Here is a 22470-nt window from a genome sequence, read left to right as displayed (position 1 = left end):
GCGTTGATATATTAATACGTTATAAAAAAACACGTACGTAATCAGGTTTTGGATGTATTATCGTGGATCGAATGGAATTTTCATTGTGTTGACATACTGTTACGGTGGTAGAGATATAGTAAATTTGTAAATTAAAGAAGACGTGCAAATCTTGCCGTCATGTGAATCGTAAATTTATGGAATGACTTTCAGTTCGTTCGCCATGTTGATTCATTTTCGAGTTTTTCGAATTTCGGAGATTTCTTTGGTTTGTTGATAATTTTATTTTTCGTCAAAAGTATAAAATGTTGAAATATAGCACGTTTATAAACAATCAATATGGCGAAAGCTATTTGTCAATGGTAACTTATGTAATTGGTTTTCGTCTTAAGCTTTAAGACTCGTATGATCCAATTTTTGCTGTCATACCACAGAACTTGATCTATACTTTGTAAATTTGTTGTTTTTTTTCGACATTTTTTTATACCCTCTAACAGCAAGTTTCAACTTATAAGAATTGAAACATTAGATGAGTATGATTTGAAGGATTTAATACATCTCTTCTACTAATTTCAATCGTGATTTAATATTTTCAATAACTAAGAATTTTAAGAATTGCAATGAAACTAAAGGAATTGAACTGGAAAGCTTTACATACCTACTGTTGTCCAAAATCCGAAATTTTGTGTAATTAATAATAGCGATAAACCGTATTCTATTTAAAAAATTAATTAAACTGTTCGTTCAAAAGTTGTTCGTCGATGGCAACATTTATTTAATAGATTACACAATGCTCGTCGTATTGTAGGAAATCTTTCAAAATAGTAGTTTATAATAAGTTTTTTGCAAAGACACGAATGCATTAATAATACAGTGTAATGAATCGTAAAAAAATACGAAAACCCCTTTTCTTTTCACTCGTTATGATATAAAATACATTCTTTTCATCTGCAGTTTTCCAATCACCAATGTTAGACAGAATGCTGCAACGTCCGTTGTTAAAAATTCAGGTACTATTTAAATGTTTATTTCCTTAAATTTTGCTTTGCTTATTTCTTGTACAAGCAAGTATACAATGTTTGAATAGATTTCGTTGTAATTAAAGCATTGGAATCTTAATATTAATTTATAATCAGTTTTCGAACACCGCTGATTTGTATTCAATATAATATCAATTGTTATTAATAATCTTACCTAGACTGCATATTTTCAGTGAATGGCCGAAACAGGCAAAGAATTAAATTTTAATATTGCCTAATTAAATCTTGCCTTTGATCTCAATATAATAAAACCTGTGATAGAAGGAATTTTTCATTTAGCTCCAGTCTTCCTAAACCAGCATACGGAAATCTGCATTTGCACACATATTAGCAGTCTAGTCATACCGTTGACAAGTATATTTACAATAATCTTGATAAAATAACCGAAGAGTATTTACAGAAAAAGAATTCAGAAAGTTTAACTGGCCTGTGACGAAATTAAACGAAAAAGTCCATAGACTTTGAAAACCACGGAATTCGACGATCGTTTTTAATTTTTCGCGGGATACTCGTTCCTGATTCGCCTTGTAAAATTTCATCCCGGTGAGATGATATTATTTTCGCCCGTTCGCTGGATTAAACGTGAAACTTTTTTCATCAGCGGTCGTTAATTCCCTTAAAATATACCGCGATCATCGAACAATCGCACAGCAATATTATCCGTTCGTTTTCGCGGTGTGAAGTAGGTTGCGAAACTAACACACAGAACGGAAATGAAATTTGATAATGGAGCTCTTTACCCCCGTCAGACTCATCCCATCCACGATTTGTAACAATTCTACCGTCGCGGTTTCTTCATTTTGCTGGACGCTAAGGCAGACGCGCATTGGCCGATGATCAATTCCAGACGATAACTGACAACTTTCCGGTCTTCGAAAACTTCTGCAAAGACCTGATTCACGAACTTGGGTACGTTGGGATGAAATTTGAAAATGATATTCTCCGCGGTAACGTCAGTGACGTCTTTTCATTCCTCCGATGGAATATCCTGGACATTTGTTCCTTAAAATAGACCTTTAATATCTCATATGTTTCTTCTAGGTTAAAATTAATCTTGGATTTCCTTTTTTTATAAAACTATACTCAATTTTTTACTCCGGGAAATACTCGAAAAGTGAATAAACTTTTTGAGTCACTGAAAAATATTATAGGGTGACTGCATCTGATATCGCCAAACGCGAAATACCGCCACTAGTAATGTTTCGTGAAAAAATTGATAAAATCTGTTGGTAATTAACTAAACTAATGGCCAAGCATATGTAACAAGACGTAGGGTATACGCGCCAATGAATGAACACTTAGGAGATTTTGTAAGTATTAAAATCGAATTAAGAATGATAATAATATTACACAATAAATATTGATAATAATCTTAATAAATAATAATAACGAAAATTAGATTTTTTAATATCTGTAGCTTTTTTCAATTTCAATTTGAAAAATTGGAAACATGTAATTAAGTAAAAAAGAAAAACTTTCATTCAAAAAAGATTTCACCAGTGAATGAACAATATTAAGTAAATGAACATTTCTAACCAATGGTGCGAAATCTGTTTGAATATGAAACATGGAATTGAAAAAAAAGATATTTAACCATTTGCTTATTTGAATAACTTAATTTACTAGTTTTTATATAATATAATGTTCATTCAGTGATATGTGTTCATTTACTGGTGCATTCACCCTATTATGGTTGCAACGACTAGCAAATAAGAAATAATTTAGTGAATTTCGATAGTGTAAAAATATATTAAACCGTGACAATTTTACGTCACCTTGGGAAAGCCAAGTTGAAAAATTCTATGAATACATGAACATTTACTGGGAGTATTTAATTAATGACACGCTTGAGCAATTTAATCGGTTCCAATATTTTTGTTAACGGAAACAGCTTTTTCGTGTTGTGGCCAGCGTGCACTCAATATCGCTTACCTTTCAGTGTAGTGTTTGCTACAGACGACGAGACGAAATTTGTAAAGTTACAGAGCTGTAAAAGATCGTCTAAAAAAATATCTCATAATATAAATATTCTGAAATTATATTTCTGTATTTTTATAATAAAGACATTCTTTAAACATAATCCCATTGGAAAAATGATGTTTACTTGTCTTGTTTTTTCCAAATACGATTGAAAATTTTTGGGTTTTAACACTTTTAACCTGGTGTATATGAACTGCATACAGTTTCTTTTTTATCTGAGTCTAATTAGATAAAAAAATACCAATTACCCTTCAATTGAGAACGATTTAAATTTGGGTAGGCGATATTAGTTGCGCTTAACCATGAGTAGTATAAGTTTAATTTACATCTGGCATCACAGCGAAGAAAGTCAGAAAGGCTGCGGTACTTTGATCGAAACAATAACAAGTTATCTATAAAGAAATCTAAATAAAACATTATTTAGAGTAGAATATGTACATTTTCTAGTGTATAATCTCAGTCTAATAATTTCCACGTTTCAGCCTACTCTAAACAGATTGTTTATTTATTACAACTATGTCTGCGGTTGAATTCCGTAGAATAAAAAAAAAATGTTACATATTCCACAATCACAGGCCTTATAAACGTTCTGAACAACATACATCATATTAAAATGTTCCTTCTTTTTTTTTACTATACCTCCTTTAATTTCACCAACATTTTGCAATAAAACGCGGATGCCAAGGATTTCATGAAAATTCCAGACGAAGTATAACGCAACGCGTGTAACAAACCAGGTAGTTTGCGACGTTGTTGTTACACGTACGATTCCCTTGGAATTTTTGTGCTACCATTAAACATCGTAATTATCAGAACAACCATCCGCTCCAAGTCACGCCATTCATTTGATCTCAACAGACACCAACTCTGAACGTAATAAAACCTTTTATAGAACACTGGTGTCATTGATGATCCCGGAAAATGAAATCGAATAATGAACTCACCGACTCGATTCTTTCGTGAAGCATCCATCTCATGGTACAAGAAAGCTTCTTCATAGGTGATTGCTCCGCAGTATGCTCGGTCGTCAATTTAATTTCAGTCAGAATACTAACGGGTTATGATGGGTGATTTGAATGAAGGGGGGATTTATGTCTTACTGTGTCCAACGATCCATCGAATTGCACATAATGCTCGATAAGATACAACATTCACTTCCGTACTCATACGCACGTACCCACACACACACACACACACACCGCAGCCGACTGACAACACACACACACACTCGCATACGAGACCGTACGAGAACACACATTATCTCAATTGACCGAAAAAAAAGGCGAGCATCACGAGGACCGTCTTCGATGTCGGCGAGCCTGCCGCACCCTGCATTGCAGCTGGACGCTCCCCTGGAACAAGAACAACGAGATTCGGATTAGTGTCTGGCCTGGACTGCAGGCACCTCACTTGCGAGCAGTTTCTTTCGCGCGTTCGTCCCAGTTTCCCTGGGAACGACGAAGCTCGAACATTAGAGCTTTGTTCCGTATATCTTCGTTGCTCCCTTTTTTTTGGTTATACTGGGCCCCGCGAGAGCCGGTTGATTGGTAAGAAATTAGGAGCTGACGTTAAGTGTTTTAGTTTGTACCGTACTGTTGGTTGTTGTATAAGGTCCGCGTACCAGAATCTATGAGTGTCAGGACACGTAGATGTTGGGGAAATTCTGTGCAATATCTTACGAATATAATTGAGGCCATTGGTGGAAAGAGGACATATACGCTAAAATGCTATTTTAAAGAAATCGACTTTAAAGTTTTTATCAGAGTATGACTTAATGGAAAGTATATACATTTTTTTAATGTGTAGTAATAAATATATCTTTCAAACGGTCTAGAAAGAGAAGTAATTTGAAGTTTTCAAAAATTGGAGTATGTGCCCTTTTTACATAAATCGCACATCAGTGGGTTTTTTTGTATATTTGATTAAATATAATTACTTACTAAGTTTACAATTTTTATTCATATTGTTTAAATAAAAAATGCGAAATTGAGTGGAAAAATAAACAAGACATTTAATTTTTTAAGGAAGTCTTATTGTATAAGTTGAAATGTTTAATTTTTGTCCTTTGCAACTCCAATCAGTTATGTATATGTATGTATATTCGGGGTGTCACTTAAGTGTACTACCAAAATTTACTCATAAACGACTTCTATTAGAAAAAGTTTTACATGGCAGTTGTTTGATATCGAGCGGAACATATACATGTATAATGTAATAATTAGTTTTTTGATATTTTGCTTTTTTATTGAAATATGAAGGTGTCCCTGAGTTTTGTATCATAATGTGTAGTATTGACCCTGCGATTCGAAAGAATATTGAATGCTGAGTAACAAATTACTAGATAAATAAGTTCAAAAACTAATAATTACCGAGATATACTTTAATTAATCTTTAATGTAAGTAATGCATGAAATCCTGTATCAAGCAGACAAATGTTCTATGGACTTGTTATGCACAGAAGTTCCATCATTCTTCATTGAAGAATATCTCGGTAATTGTTAGTTTTTGAACCCATATACCTTTGTAGCTTTTTACATAGCATTCAGTATTCTTCTGAATAGCAAGGTCAAATATTACATATTATAATACAGAAACTCAAGATCACATTCACATCTCAATAAAAAACATTAAAAAAAATTGTTTTAATTCGATGACTTTTCATAGAGTTATCGTCTTCGAAAGTATTGCGGGTATTTCATTGTCACCCTGTACATGCTGACGCGGCGATTCTTCAGTGCGGCTAAGCCTTTGGTTTGCGCAGCGAGAAAGTGGCCCTATAGAGGGTGTAATAAAAGTTTTGTAGGTCCCTGAAATGGGTCATTCGTAAGGTGATTTAGAACAAGTTTTTCCTTAGCAAAAATGTTTTCCGAAGCTTTGACAACGAGATATTAACGAAAAACCCCGACCAATCATAGCGTGAGTCTGTCAGCCTGCTTGAGTGACGCATTTCAGGGACTTGCAACACTTTTGTTACATCCTGCATATATGTACAACACATATCTGAGTCGATTTAAACGATTTACGGAAAAAGTGCACATACGCATGTGCGCACCTTTGTCATCAATGATCTGAACTGAGGGGTTCAGTGGAAAAGGGACACATGCCATGCTATGTTTGTTTTTAGCTTGTTATGCTATCAATAGCTTCTAACCTTACTTTTACTAAAAGTAGTTCTCTAAATTTCTTCTATGTCTCACAATTGTTAAATGGACTTTTTCATTAAAACACTAAAAAAATAGGCGACTTTTAGGTTTTCTTCTGTAGAAAAGTATAAATCATATAGCAAAAAATGTTATGGCCTTCATTTATACATTATTTGGATATATCAAAACAATGTTTTCTTTTAAGTTCCTGTAGTGTGATTTTTTAGATACCCCTCAGTGTAGGTATTGCTACAAAAATAGAAGCTTTGACGGTAGCAAACATTATTCGACATAGTCTGAAATCAATAAATCAAATAGATTCTTGAATGTTATATCAATGGCTATCACATCAGCTTTCCAAAAATTAATTCATGTTTTCCATTAATTAACTATTCCATGTATAAAAAAGTAATATAGTATACAATACAAAAACAGAAATACAGAAAAAGGAAAAAAGAGATATAAAAATGGATGATGTAATTACAAACAAAACTTCTGTCTGCATACTAGAATGTTCGCGGTTACAATCGCGTCCCGATTGATTTCTCGCTAATTGACACGCGATGGAGTAATGTTCGTTGACGGGATAAACCAGAGAATTATTGCTATCGGCAACGGGAGAGGCATGACGTATATTGGATTAGGTGTCCATTTCGTATAAGCAATTAAATAGTAATTGCAATCAACGGATTTCAGTGTTCCGAGGATGAATCAAGGAGGTGTCGTGCACCCTTCTGAGGGAAGCAATACCTTAACGGTGCTATACAGGGTGTCTTAGCTAACTTGGTCGCCTCGCATGATGACTTAACGGTACACTTATGAAATTTTTTATAAGAAACGAAATACTTTATGAAAATTTTGAGGCGTGGAAATTAAATGGCATTAAGGGGCACATCTTACAAGGTATGTGTTTTTTTGTGGGTGAAGGCATTACAGAGATTTCACGGTCACCTTGATTTTTTCTAATGGAATTACCTATCTTTTGTATTATAGATCGATACAGTATCAAATTATTAGTAAAAATGTGTTGACCTTCATACGTCCTAAACCTAATGGTTAACGTAATATTTACAAAATAGTTTTTAATTCGTACTTACTATCTGGAAGCTACAGGTGCTCGAACTGATACCCCTCAATTTCAATAGAGCGATTTCAATACAGTGATTCTTTTGTAAATATTTTTGTTAATTATTAGGTTTAGGACATATGAAGGTCAACAAATTTTTACTCAGAATTGGATACTCTATCGATCTATGGTACAAAAAATAGGTTATTCCGTTAACAAAAATCAAGGTGACCTTGAAATTTCTGAAACGCCTCTAGCCACAAAAAAAGCACGTACCTTATACGATGTGCCCCTCGATACTATTTAATTTCTACGCCTCAAAATTTTCATACAGTGTGCCGTTAAGTCATTATTCCAAGTGATCACGTTAGCTGAGACACCCTATATATACAGTAGTTGGTACCAAAAATATTTGCACACGCTTCTTTTCTTTGACGTAATTTTCTGGATCGTAATAATATATTATAAAAATTTGTATGTTGTCGCAGTTTAAAATTTTCAATGCATTAATCTTGTAAACAATGTGTCGTTTTATTATTGCAAAATCTTTTTGTATCCACTTGCACGTTCCAAATCGTGGAATAATTTAGATAATGCGTATTATTATCTATACTTGTTCCTGTGTATCTTTACTATTAAGTACGCTAATATAGGTGAATTAGGTTTTTCATAAATAGGTAGATTGAAAACGTAAAGTGAAAAACAGTTGTTCATTATAAAACACATAATAAATATTTTTTTCAAAGTAAGAATGAAATTAATTATCGTGTAAAGTAATTTATTTAAACAGTTATACGTTATTGATTTTTTTCGCATCTTTTCTTGTTTTTAAACAATACTATGTGAGTAATAATTCACTGTAATGATGCTGAATGAACACGGTCGAGGAAATCGATAGCGAAAATCCAACTGGTACGCCTGCATTTGATCACCACTTATTGTCAGTTCCTGTGTCTGTTCATTAGTGGCTATTTCCACTTGCTTTTCCACCAGTACTTTCCTATGAATTGTTACTTAGATAATAATATAATCAGAGGAAAACAGATACGTGTGTAATCATGAATGTTTGTTACAAGTAGAAATAGTGAGATATGATCAGACATTGTTTGTGTCATGTAAAGTATTCACACATGATGAATTTTCAAAATCGATTTTGTCGATAGCGAGGTCACATAAAAAATGTTAACCCACGTAAATACTATTCCTTTTCACATAAAATCAATTTGCGTAATTTCATATGTATTAACCCTCGTCCACTGTTCAAGTAATTTGACCAAAATTCAGATTTTAATTTTTAATTACATTCTTTACCACAGAAATTTGTAAATTACTTTGATACCCGTAGTTTATATACAAACGTTCAAGCTAAATGTAAGTATATTTTCTTAATTCGGTTTTAGCTTAGACAAAGTTTAATTCAAGCAACAGTAATGCAACAATTTATTGAAAAGTGTACAAATATTAGATATGTTTTATTAACTATAGGATATTAGATATTTTATTAGGAAAATCTTAAGGTAAAAGATTTGAAGGATAAATTAAAAAAATTTGAGAATTTAAACAATATTTTTATTTGATAGTTCTTTTTGTATAAATTGTTACAAATAGTTTATATTCCTATTCCGGCTTTTAAATGAACACATTTTAATATGCATAAATTCGATGCTAATGCTGGATGCCGTCAATGATTACAATTGAAGATAAATAAATTAATTATAATAACAGTGACCATGTGCAAGTTAGTGGTGCGTAATTGATATTCGCCGCGCGGCCCAAAACAACAAATTAACTCTACCTCGGATTTCGATTACTATGTGTCATATGTGTGCGCAGTTTGTCATTTACATTTTCCGAGTCTTGAAAATTCGACTTGTGGTTTCTGTGTTCTCATTAACGGAATTTATGGACATCATAAACTTGATTAGTGATTGCGGAAATGGTGAACCCTGTTGGTCAGTGTTACCGGACGTAAAAGTGGAGATTTGGATAGCATGCATATAATAGTAAACAATTATAACAATGTGGCCATTATGTAATAAATATTGTAATTCGACATAATTTAGTGAATGTATAGAATTTATAAATAATAGATATAAATTTGAAATGTAAGAAAAGTGTTAATAAAATCAAATACAATAAAAATAAGTCGAAATTCCGATTAGAATTTAAATAATATTGATATGTGAATTCGAGTAGTTCTGAAAGGAAATACAGGGACCTCGCGATTATTGTCCCGAGCTCGGGTCTGCGGCGAGACAATAATCGTGGACTATGCAAAATGCTTCTGACCATCGTGAATACGTTTTTTTCCCGAAGCTTGAGCCTCGGCAACTCGCCTTTGTAGTATACCGAACATAGAAAAGGACAAGCGAGTGAAAAACAGAGAGAAAGATTCCGTTTCCACTCGACTCGACTGCGTGACCCGCCTGCGACGCTTTTGCCGACCAATGGTTACATTATAGCCAATCAAACAGACCGATTGTGTGTGTATCGTTTCGGCCAATAATAAAAATACGTGTGATTGGAGGTGATCCAGCTACATTTGATTCGTCGGCAGCTCTCTGAGCATTCGCTGACGACTGAACGCTTCGACGAATCGTCGTACATTCTCCCGCTCGCTCCGGCTGTCGAGTCCATCGAGCGCATATATTGTTGCCCAAAAAAAGATTACATTCCCGAGTATCGGCGAGACGCTAATGCAAGGATTAAACTTTTTTATTTTTGATTCGTTGTTAATGAAATTGTTCTGATTAAAATTATACCAAATACGACATAATTTGGATCATATTTACTCACGTAGAAAATGCTAACAGTTCATATCCGATCATTATCGCTTCCGATAAATTATAAACACGACTTGTTAAACACGTTTAGTAATAACAGTGGAACTTTATTAAACGTGAATACATATTTTTATTATTTCTCTGTTATTATATCTCGCGCGTAGTACATATTGCTGAAAATTTGAAATTAAAATATCTTCTAAACCAATAATTTTTCGGCATAAATAGCTCAATACTTTTTCTATGAGGAATGCCAAGCAGTGTCGATTAATATATTTATAACATGTGATTCTGTTTAAAAAAAAGAAAATAAATTTGACCTTCGCATGTTTTCTACGCGTCCAGCTACGAAAATAACTTCTCACGTTAAATTATTTCCTCCTCGAAATCGTTCAACTTTTATACGAAACATTTTTCGGTATCATTCACGGTTCTGAAGATATCCAAGGGGATCGATTTAAATGACGCACCCTATATACTTATCGACACACGTAATACAATGAATGAATAGCAATGACAATATCGCTTCGTATCGGGAATTAAGACGCACGACGTTAATCGGTAGGCCATAAATTTCGTGGAAGGGTCGGGTTTCCCTTTAAACTGTATACGACAGAACAGGAATTAGATCATCGATTAGATGGTTAATTATGGAATTTGCGCCGAGCGGACATGATACGAGTAATTCGATGTTTCCGGTCGGAATACTCGTGTCGGGATTGCGGATCGTTACGGGCCGCGCCCCGACGAAAATATAATTAGTTAACGTCGATAATTAAAAGTATTCGGCCCGGGGTTCACGTAGCGTCGGCACGATTTCGCCGGTCTGTTAAAATAAATAAATATTGTATTATCAGTGATGGAAGCTCGGTTAAGGAGGGGTAGGGGTGTGGGTGATTCGGTATCCATTAGAGTACACAACAGATGCGTCCGGACGCGTTCGACAGATGCTTCCGGCTGTTATACACTGCAGAATCCTTGTGGTATTTTATCTTGCGTGGAGTGTAACCTTGTTAATTAAACAGCTTTGTTCGTTAAATATTGTTAGTGGTTGACAGTTATACGCGTGCATTACTAGTCGGAAAATTATTTTCAGTGAAACTTGTGAGAAGTTTGTTATACATATTTTTGTATTTGGTAATCGATAATATTGATATTTTAAGAAAATTTGTTTTCCATGGAAAGACCATGATTTGTCCATGGATTTTGCTGAGGTTGGGCTTCTTTTCTTCATACAGATGCGTACTCTACGTAAAAACTAAGAACCTGGACGTCACATAATAATTTCTATGTTTTCCAGGCCATGTAGTGAATTTTCAATTTCAATTTCGGCCTCAAAAAATTCAATTTTTCTGAAGTTTTATTAGAATACACTGTAGGAAAGAATTGTATGTAATCTAGTTACCTTTAATTTAAGAGTCAGCACGATCAAATCGGTCAACTATAACGCGAGATACGGCCAAAAATGTCGGGTCGTTTTTTTAAAAAATACCAAAATATTAATCGGGCGATATCGCAAAAACGTATCCATAGAATTACGTCTCACGTCGATTTTTGAGTTTAGGCGACCACCTTCCATAAGAATTTCATAGCGAAGTCTGGATCACCAAATGACTGTAAACTAGTGTTATCAATAAAATAAATACGTGTGAAATATTTTTCCGTAAACTTTCTCCCAAATAAATTACATCAAAATCAGTGTGTGGTTTCGATATGTTCCCTTATTACACTTGATCGTCCAGATTATAATCGTCTGAAGAATTGAAAAAGTCGATTAGATAGTGACTTTTGTCTTTCATAAACCATCTCTCGCTAACAAAATGAGGCAAACAATCTTGAAATTGGGGAAATCTTCTAACTTTATTCATATTTCGACCTACTGTAGTTATGGACACAAATCATGGACCGCTTTGCTTCCGTACTCGTTACACATATCTGAATATTTATCTTACCATGATAGCGGGTGCATTCGACGTGCATGGGGGAAAGATGAATTCATGCATTTTGCTTGAAATAATTACGGTTCGGACCGTGTCTGCAGCTCATTTACACTGCCGGAAGAAACATGACTTTCGAGGATGAAAAATTGCCCCGTGATTCGTCAAGTGTGCAAATCAGCTTCCGTTACTGGTGCCAGCAAATTGTACGGAATTAGAAAAGGGATTGACAAATATGTTTATCGGTCTAAGAATTTAAGAGGGAAACCTTGTCACTTGTATTACTGTTTCGGGCCTTTTTGAAATTGACTATATTTCTATATATTGCCTATAAAAATATAATTAATAAAGGTTATATTTTTATCGTAGATTTATGATTCTTTCAAAAGCAATTAGTTTTCAGTTTATGGAGCCATTATTCCTTCTAAAGTAGAGTTAAATTATCAAATATTTTGAAATTCATATTTATTATAAGTGCACAAAGTCTGTACTTGAATATTAGATCTTAAATATTAACAAATTCAGTTTGATGAAAATGTTTATCGGTTACAGGAAAACGATTGTAAATTTGGAATAATATAAACATAATAATATAAAAATCATTATACCGAGAACATAATTTTTTAGTAACTTTGACAAAATTTGTAGAGGACTTATGTTTTCAATAACGATTAAATGATTAGTGTACTTAAGAGTTAAATAATTTCCTTTACTATTTCTTCAATTGTTCTTTAAACAATTGTTTGAAAAAAATATTTGACTTTGCCTAATTATACAAGGTATCATTAATACTCAAAGATTTTTTGTGAAAAGAGTATACACATTTTACTAAATCTTAGTCTAATTGTTTAGAAAATTGTTACTATTTTTATTTAACATTCACACGAAGAGGGTAAAGTCTAATTTTGTGTACTTAATTGATTTGCGTGCGGCGTGTTGCCAAAAACATTAAAATAATTTAAAAATCAGTTAACAGGTATGTTTACTGTTTCATAATTTATCCTACCATTTAATCATCTTTTTATCGCCGCTCCGAACGAAGAAGGAGATCAGTGCCGGATTAAGGGGTGGCTAGGGGGGCTACAGGCCTGGGCCCTACTTTCAAAGGAGGACCCGATCTAATCCTTCCGTTTATGTCAAACAATAATTGAATGAAATTTTGTTAACTGTTACCCTTTTGAAATAATTAAAAATTGTACTAAATTGTTTCTGGTGCGAGTTTATCGCGGGCCGAGTCGATCATGAAAAATTTGATAAAATTCGATGTCGAACATCGTATACGAACCATTTGATAGAATCAGTTTTAATACTTCACTGTTAGTTTATTGTTAGTTAGTCGGTTATACGAAGCTCTCTCATTATTTCATGAAACACTCTACAGTGGGTGATCAAATTATTTTAACCACCTGCATAAATTCAGCACTTTAACTGTATTTTTCATAAATACGTAAGTTGAATTGCATTTTTTTGAGTGGATAATTGTTACATAAAAAGTATTCAGTCTAAGAACTGTATTATTACGATTTTATTTCTATACAAACATAAAAGACATATTTCTCGTACTGTCGCTCTAATAGTTTGACCCCTGCATATTCGATACGTCCTCAGTTATGGAAATTTAACATTCGAAAATAAATTAACTTCGTGCTGGTTATTCGCACTAATTAATCGTAATTTATCAAGAAGTATGGTTACGTCGGGGGACAAATCTTTCGCAAGCGGACGCGCCTTGAAATGATGCGGCGAGACGCGCCCCCGGGCGCGGACCAATTCGTCTTCATTAATTACGCGCACCGTGTCGGGCGTTGAGATGCGCTCTTTGAAACCAGCGGCCGCTGCATTATTTCCATGGATGCGCTAAAGCCACGACTGGTTGGCCGTCACGTTTCACGGTTAAATTAATTCAAGCAAGATTAGCAGCTTCCTGTTAAAGGTCAACTGACGCTCTACAGGCGAGCACCGGTAACAAAACCTTTCTAAACGGCTGGTTGCATGCTGAGTTACACGTCACGAGTCAAACGGAGACAAGAACCTGGAGAAACCTGCAATGAAGATTTGCAATCGTTGTGTGGAGAAATTTAATTTTATAATAACTGCAGATTGATTTATAGAATTAAACATTCAGAATAAAGTGAACAATTTGATGAATTTTCACAAAGTTGTAATAACTTTATCATATATAAACTTGATAATTTTACGTTATTTAATATTTTATGAAATCATTTATGCGGGTAATGAGTTCCTTTAATCAATAAACACCTGAGTCACAACTATATTCCGCTTTTCTTTTTCGGATTTCGTCTATTCGTAAATAATTTACAATTTACATTAGTCTACAATGTGCTTTTCATTACTGTTAAAAAACAGAGTTTATTGATTTCTTAGTCAATGGGATATATGTATAAACCTTTATTCAGGTTTCTCATTAAAAACAAAATAAGCGACATGGATTTTTGGTCGGTCTCGTTTTGCGTTTCAATAGAAATGTTCGAAAAGAACGTTCGTCGTTATTACAGAATGATGTTTTCTGAATTGTTTTTAGGAGGACAGAATTTTTTTCCCATGATAAGATGCGACAATTTTAGCTTTTTCAGTAACTATACGAGTAATTCTGATTCAATTATGTTCAGATAATTATTATTCAAACCTCGAAGATTCAAATATGTAGTCTTTATAAGAATTGTGCTATTCAAAGGGCAAATAATATAGTAGCTGGATTTCTTAGAAGCCTTCTTCAGAGTACTGAATATTTGAAAACAATATTTAATATTATCATTGTACTTGATAAATGTATGATTTTAATTGCCAAATTTTGTCCATCTCTGGTTACGAACAGTGTTTATGAACTACGCTGAGTACGCACCTTCGCGCGATTTGTAGAGATGAATATTCACGGTACATTTTATTAAGCGTTTTCATTGAAATTAAATAACCGCTCACGTTTCAAACGCAAATCGGCCATTTAAGATCGACCCGTTCCTATTGTATTGTGTCAATGACCGGGAAATGCATCGCTATAAAGTGTGAACACCGCGAACACTCCCGAAATGAAGTTAACTTGATCGCGTTAATGAAAGAACAATACTCGATCGCGGGGACAAACCATATCCGACCTACATTTCAAGCGTCACATTCTCGTTCCCCGCTTGTGAATATTTTTTTAAAAATTAATATTTCTAGGACCGTGCGTTCCCTTATTCTAATTGGTTACCTATGTGACGTAGGTTACAAGAGAAATTGAAATTGACAATGTGATCGAGAAATATTTGATTTTACATGTGACAATAATTTAAACCACCGAAGGAGCGTTTTTCCGAACAGAACTACTGTCCTTTTAGGGACAATAAACGCGAGAACCGTTTCTTTGATAATGAAACCTTACACAAGTAATAATACGGTATTTTAATTTATTTCAGAACAAAGGCGATGTTAACCATGTTGCATCAAGGAAGACAGAAGTCAAAGTAGATCTAGTAGAATTGTAATTATTTATCTCTCTGAAACTTTCTATATAACCTAAGAAAGAACTAAAATGCAGGTGCGAATAAGAATAACCAAATCGTAAATCTTACACTGCAAGTAAATTAGTAGCGAAAGTTACGAGCTTCGCGAGCTGTTCGGAGAATTTAAGTACCAAACGATAAAAAGAAATAAGAGCGTCATCAAGCTATTTTAACCAAAGAGTACGTTATTCGTTGGTTTTTCCAAACCAGGCTTTCCGTTACAGAATAGGAAATACGTAAAATCGTAAACCGAAAGGTAGTTCTTATGGGTTCCTTAAATGCGAACATGTCTGTTTCGTCTATTTAACAAAATTAGCCTCTCGGGTGCGAAACATCGTGTGGGGAGAGCGAATTTATGTGCACGAAAGTACGTGTGAAGGGGGAGTGCCTCATCTGGCAATATGTTCAGTGGCAATATAGTTAGAGTCTACTGTATTATGTGTACTTTTTCACGATCCTGATTTTTGCGTGTGTTATCTTTTCCAATCGCGATTGAAAACCTTTAGATTTTAACAATTCCAGTGTACCATAGACGAAACTCAAATAATTTCTTATTTATCCGACAATGAGATTAATTAGATATCAGGAATATCAATTACCCTTTAATTGAGAAGGATTTGAATTTAGATAGGCGTTTTTATGTCATGCTACCTTATAACCCGCTTCTGTTTAGTTTTTTGAAAGAATGGGAAAGGAGAAGTAAAAAAAAGAATCCATTTTCAGCTGCTCTTGTAAAAAATGTAAGGGACTTCTTTCCTTTGATTCTCGCCGGAACGCAAAAGGACGTGACAGGCGGAGAATAAAAATGAAGACAATATAACAAAGATCTTAAGAAATCACGCCTCACAGGAAATCATCTCATTTCGTTGAATGAAGCTTCCAAGAATCGTCGAGGCCGTATCTTATCACGAGCTTATTTCACTCCTTGTAGGAATCGTGAAATCTTGGGCTTTTAAAGAGTGTTTCCTCCAGACGAAACTACTACACTATGGTGGCGGATGCATTTTCCCCTTTTGATGGAACATCACAGGCGGTAACATGTGTTGTTAAAAGTCAAAGCAGTTTTGTATGCCGGACTTACATTACATAATTTGAATGACCTACAATTCGTTTTCTATTTTAAGCAAATAAGATTGTGGGTCGAAATGTGTTGAGTGGTTGTAAGAGAAAACAACATTTACAAATAAAGTTTTATTATATAGGTACTATTGTGTTTTCGAGACCCGAATGTTTATCTCAGATAGCTTGAGTAAGACAATTATATAATAATTGTCCGGTAGATGTTCAATTTTCTTAATATTGGATATTGAAAAACACAAAGAAGTGTTCTTTTCATATTGTTTCGACGCCATGAAATGTCAACCTGCTGTCCTGTGAAACGGTTGTTATAATTATAATTCATTTATTTGAAGATGGTTGAATCGAAAGCGTTACCAAGAGGAGTTTGTTTTAAACGAATTGACAGACAGTCTCCGAAAGAGAATCTTGGAGAGCGGGCCTGCTTTGAATCAATAGATTACAGTTTCATAATTATATGGTACAAGTTCTGTTAATAAATAGTTAGTATTTTGTGTTAGAATTGTTTAACAAAAGTGCTGTAGGTTCCTGAAATGGGTCACTCGTGAGGTCTGGGTTAGGTTTTTGAAAACGAGCGATTTTTAGGTGAAAATCACACTTTTTCAGGAAAATGTTCGCCATGTTGTTTCTAATCAATATTTCGAAAAACCCCACGTTCAAGAACACGATTGGTGTTTTCATTACATAACTATTACTGAATTTTTAATTTCAGATGAACCGTTACGAAGTTACAGTGATCACGGCAGACCACTTTTTGTGAAGAGACATCCGGGAAATCGCTCATCATTTATTTATTAATAGATATTTTTAAATAAAAAAATTACCTTATAATCTAAAAACTGCAATCTTCGAAATACAAACACAGTTTTTGAGAAAGGTCTTATAGTTTGTAAGAAAAAAATTCCCAAAGAACACTCTTTTTTCGGCCTCCTGACTGAGCATGACCCCTTAAGAAAGCCTCGGATACCATTTAACATTGTTAAAGTACTTACACTTTGTTTCGCAAATACATTTCAGCCTAAATAAATAAAAGACGAAAAAGCGAGACAACTTTCCCTCAGACCTAACACAGTTTAATTTTTCTTATAATATTAATATAATGTATGAAGCAGACTATTTGCTTTCCATTTGAATCATAGGAATTTACTATCAATACTGCATTAACCCTGCTGTCCTTCCCGGGTCTATCTAATATAACCCGAAATGAAGATTGCATTTCGATAAACTATTATATTTTTAAATATTTGTTGTTAGCAGCCAAAGTATTTAAATTCCACCTCCACTTTTTGTGTGTTTTCCATTATTTAAGAACATTTCAAAATTTGAAATAATTTTATTCAAAGAGATACAAACATAATACATACTTAAGCGTTGAATTTTTATTAAAAGCATTGAAAAAATATCCAGTGGAATGTTCACTCAAGTTCTTTAATCATTTCCATCGACGCCGAGATGCGTTAATTAGCGTCGACGTTCACGCCGCGTAAACAATCGAGAGCGATACAAACTCTGCAACAACAAATTAAATATTATAACGCATCCGTAGGCGGAAAACACGTTCTCCCTGTATTTGCACGGGAAGACCGGCGGTGTTCGCGCGCATCGACACACTTTTCGCAAATATTGGACGAACGTGTGCATCATGTTAGCAGCAACGTCATGCGGACGAATCAACAATACCTTATGAAAATCGCTCCATCGACGAACGCCGAAAAAATAAACAGCCCGCGAAACGAATCGCGCGGAAACGAATTCGTTCGTTAGGAAAAAAGTTTCGGCTGCGATCAAACTCTCGGAGCAAAAAATAGCGGGAACGCGCGTGTTAATATTTCCGAAGTTCGTTAAATTCTTATCAGGTCTGTCGAACTGTTTTGTTATAATTAAGTTTGTACGAATGTAATGCTCGTTTCTAATAGTGTGAAAATCAGCCTAATGGGATTTTTACAGGTCTTTGCGGATTTTAACGAGCAGCAGGGTTGAATATCATGCTACGATTTGTGTTAAGGGTTTTATTAAGGTTTAAAAAAAACTATTTCAGTATCGTCTGACGTTATTTGTCACTATTTCGTCTACGAGGTAGGAGAATCCAGAGTTGGGCAAAATTTAATGGAATTAACGATTACAATTGAATTTTTAATTATCAATTGCAATTGACGATTAATATTAAGTTAGTTGTGATTGACGATTGAATCGGCATTTAATCGATTTACCTAGTTGTTAAGAAGATGTAACGTAAAACTTTTTTCTGTTCCTGCATTTCCAGTTATAAATAATCTCAATCTATTTGTACTTCCGTTCATTACTTTTTTTTTTAACGTTTTAAGTAACAAACCTAAATGCTTCATTTTGTACTGCATTCATTGCTCTTTGTGCTGATTGAAATTGATCATCATTCATTGGTCTATCAGGTATTTCTTCTTCGTTGTTATTATTCTCAGGATTAGGATCTTGATTATGTATCTCGAATGCATGTACTTGGTTAATTGCATTTTCAAGTTGATCACGTTTTCTAAATAATTGCATACGCTCAATCATTTGTTTCATGTGTTCCTCTTGAGCCATAAATGCTTATTTCGCATTAATATTGCAGAAGCATGCTGTAGTAGTAGTTTTCAGGATCATCTGATGCTTTAAAGTGAGGCACTCGCATCACTGCTGGTTTGTTCCTTATCAATATTTTTACTTTTGTCACTTACAATTAGTGTAATGAATCATTTTCTAGTTCGTAAATTATCCGTTTCATATTAGTTAATTGGTTCTTCACTATCATCTTGTTTTTTATTATAATATGGTTCAAGGATGTTAGCACAATATTCAGTTGCTCGACCCGATGCATCAAATTTCAAAACCTTGTAGCGCTGATGAGGTTTCCGTGTATTGAAGAATATACATTTTCTAGAACTATTTCGTAAATTAAGATGACATAATCTAAACACACATTCACCAGCCGATACTTGTCTTTTTTGCAAAATCCTCATACATATTTTGAACAGTTTTCGAGAAAAATCAGTAGGTGTCTTAATTTTTCACTCTTCCTCGATTTCCCAAGAGATCCATTTTTGTTCTTGAATAAGCCACGTCTTGTAAATTCATGTGCATAATACTAGTACCCATTCTGCGTCGTCTCGCTTATCGATGATATCGAAGATGGAGACTACTTCAGAAATGTTTCGTGACAAAGTTCTCAGTGGGATTTCCTTAATGCTTTGTGACCTCACACGCCGAATTAATTTTGTATGATTAATTAGGACGATAGAAAAGATTCGTCGTGACAAAAAATAACGGTGTATGAAATAATACAGAAGTAAGGACGGAGATAACGGAAATACAGACTCCTCTCGATTGTCATCTCGAACATGGGTTCGCGCCGGGACAATAATCGTATAGGGAGAAATGTTTCAGACTCTCGTAAATTCGTTTTTTTTTGCCCGAAGTCCGAGCCTCGGCAACAAAAGCGGAGGGGTAACAAAGTATGTGCTTGACAGGTTCCATGGCCTCCCCTCCCCAGTGGTGGACAATAATCATGTAGAACAAGCCAGACGATAATCGAGAGAAGTCTGTAACGTGGATCTATTTACAGAGGTTAGCTATTCAATAGTTGAATTTCGACTGACGATTCTGATTGGATGGGCCGGTGAGAAAAACTACGAAGAAGGCAAAGTCTTTTGTGTTGGCTCAATCTGAACAAAACTGTAAATGTTTTCCTTACGGCTAATTGGTAGACCTGATGTTGTGAGTGTGCTACATCTAAGTGAGACAGAAAAATGGAGAAGGAAGCTTTCTTGCTCCTGCTTACGTTTCGTTCCCGGAATCCTCATATCAGTCTTTGTTAACAATTGCTAAAATGCTCCTATGACCATCTAAATGCATACGGTGCTCATCTGTCTAGAAATTCTGGTTCGCAAAGTTTGACGGCAGTAAAACAATTTTGACTCTCGTGATCCTGGAACTGTTACTTCACGACGCGACAAGATGTAATTATTCAAATTAAACATATTATCATGAATATTATAATAATGTATTAAATAGTTAGAATAATATTAATATATTATTATATTATATATTATTACGTATTATTATTATTATACTTATTTAAATTATTAGTATTGATTGTATACGAAAACAACAATATCTACTTTGAATAAAACATCTATCTCAGTAGTAGACGTTATTGTCGCTCTTATATCAAGCGAAATGTATCTCACGCAGTAGACAAAGGGAAGTTCAATTTGCATATGTGTTGCGTAAGTACGATATTCGCGTATAAGCTCAACAGTACGAATCGAGTGAAAACTTCTAGTTAACTGTAAAAACCTCCACTCGTGATTAATGGAGAATAGCAGAAATAAATATCGGAAAAGTAATCAGTTTCTTCGCGAAAGTAAAATAAATAGCTCGACGATTTAGTATGCCACTCGATAATGCCGGATATTAGTTTTCCATCGAAGAATAGCTACTGTTTTCAACAGAATTAACTGCTCGCTCCGGGTTGCAGTAATGACGTTCTTTAACGATCTGCCGCGACCCATTTTTCGATGTACTCATGCGTAGGACTTTGTAGGTTGATTGTTAGATTTTCCACGAAAATATAGGTTAATTAAATTTTTATTTGTAGGTGATTCGTTCCGTGTGTTACATTGTAACCCGAGGGTCGGTTGCCGGCGGCCAGATAACATCTCTACGCGCCGAGGCTTCGCGTGCCAGAGCCTCGGGTCTCCGCTGAGGTCATAAATCTGTCACCCGAACTCGTTCGAGTAGCTCGAACGAGCTCGAAGTATCATTTCGTTCGAGCAAGTTCAAACAGTTCAGCTCGGTTACCCATCACTACGTGTAGCAGTTCAGTCACTTTCATGTATTCAGTGTAACGCACTCTTGTTAATAACTTTTTGTCAATAAGTAGCTGTTTCTAATTATAATTTATTTTTGTATATTCATGTCATGGTAAGCGTAAAATTATTCGGAAAGTGAAGATCAATCCAGGAGTAGGTACTCCTAATTTAAAGGTAGAACTGTTTCAAGAATCTGGAAAGAAAGTATATGTGGATATAGTTCGCAATGATTTTAAAAACGCTGCGACGAAACGTCACTAGACTTACAGCCGCGGCCGGAAGTAGGAGGGGGGAGCGCGACCCAGGCAACCGAGAGAGCCGACCGCCGCGAGATGGGGAGAGCCGCGAGCCGTTTCTCGCTGGCGAAATCGTCAGGTGACAGTCATAAGAACCGCGGGCCGCGAAGTTTCGGGAGTGACTCGTGTTTCAAGAGTCCAGACATCGTTATTTTTTTTTTTTTATTTGTTTATTTATTGTCGCATCAACCTCTTGTGGGTCATTAGCAACTTAGGAATACGAGACATTGTTATTGTATTTACGGGCACCGCCCGTAAGAGACCCTTATGTTCAGTCATCCCTGTTATATCTCCACCGCCTGTACACTGGGTCCGAATTACCGTCGTTCGGTTCATAGCCCCTACTCCAGGCTGAAACTACGGATGTTCCAACAACGTTGAGGTATCGAAACTGTTATTTGTTATTTGTATCGAAAGAAAGTATCAATACCTACTTCAGTATCGAAACGAAAGTATCGATACGTAATTGTATTGGATAAAAATTAATAATTACTACAGTTCTTTTTTTTTTAATTTTTGATTTACAATATTTTATTAACAGAAATTAACAGAAATTGAAATATTTTTATTAACAGAAATTTATTTTATAAAATTAATAAAAAATATGATTCTTCTGATATGTCCCCCAAAAACAATAATTTTTCTAAATGTTTGCCTGTTAGTCAATCCCTAGGCTGGGTAATTATTGCTCCCGCCTTTGAAAATAACCGTTTACAAGGAACATTCGTGCTTGTATATACATATAATAACGGATACATTGTTTTTATATCTTCCCATTCTTCTAAAGGAGATGATAAATAGTTTGATAGTTCATCATCTTTATTATTAGTTTTTTTG

The 22470-nt window shown here is 34.6% G+C and overlaps 1 protein-coding gene across 1 annotated transcript in view; it reads right to left on the bottom strand.

The window, feature by feature from the left end:
- Positions 1–4256: 4256 nt before the first annotated feature.
- Positions 4257–22470, bottom strand: part of LOC107192634 — a 39040-nt gene continuing 20826 nt past the window's right edge. Inside the window, exon 3 of the mRNA XM_015581940.1 lies at positions 4257–4351. Within this exon, the coding sequence (XP_015437426.1) occupies positions 4257–4351 (95 nt within the window). The remainder of the gene's footprint in view (positions 4352–22470) is intronic.

Source organism: Dufourea novaeangliae, unplaced genomic scaffold (genome assembly GCF_001272555.1).
Source record: "Dufourea novaeangliae isolate 0120121106 unplaced genomic scaffold, ASM127255v1 scaffold372, whole genome shotgun sequence".
Taxonomy (NCBI): Eukaryota; Metazoa; Arthropoda; class Insecta; order Hymenoptera; family Halictidae; genus Dufourea; species Dufourea novaeangliae.
Note: the sequence above shows the minus strand (reverse complement) of the source record. Positions and strands in the feature narration are given on the sequence as shown.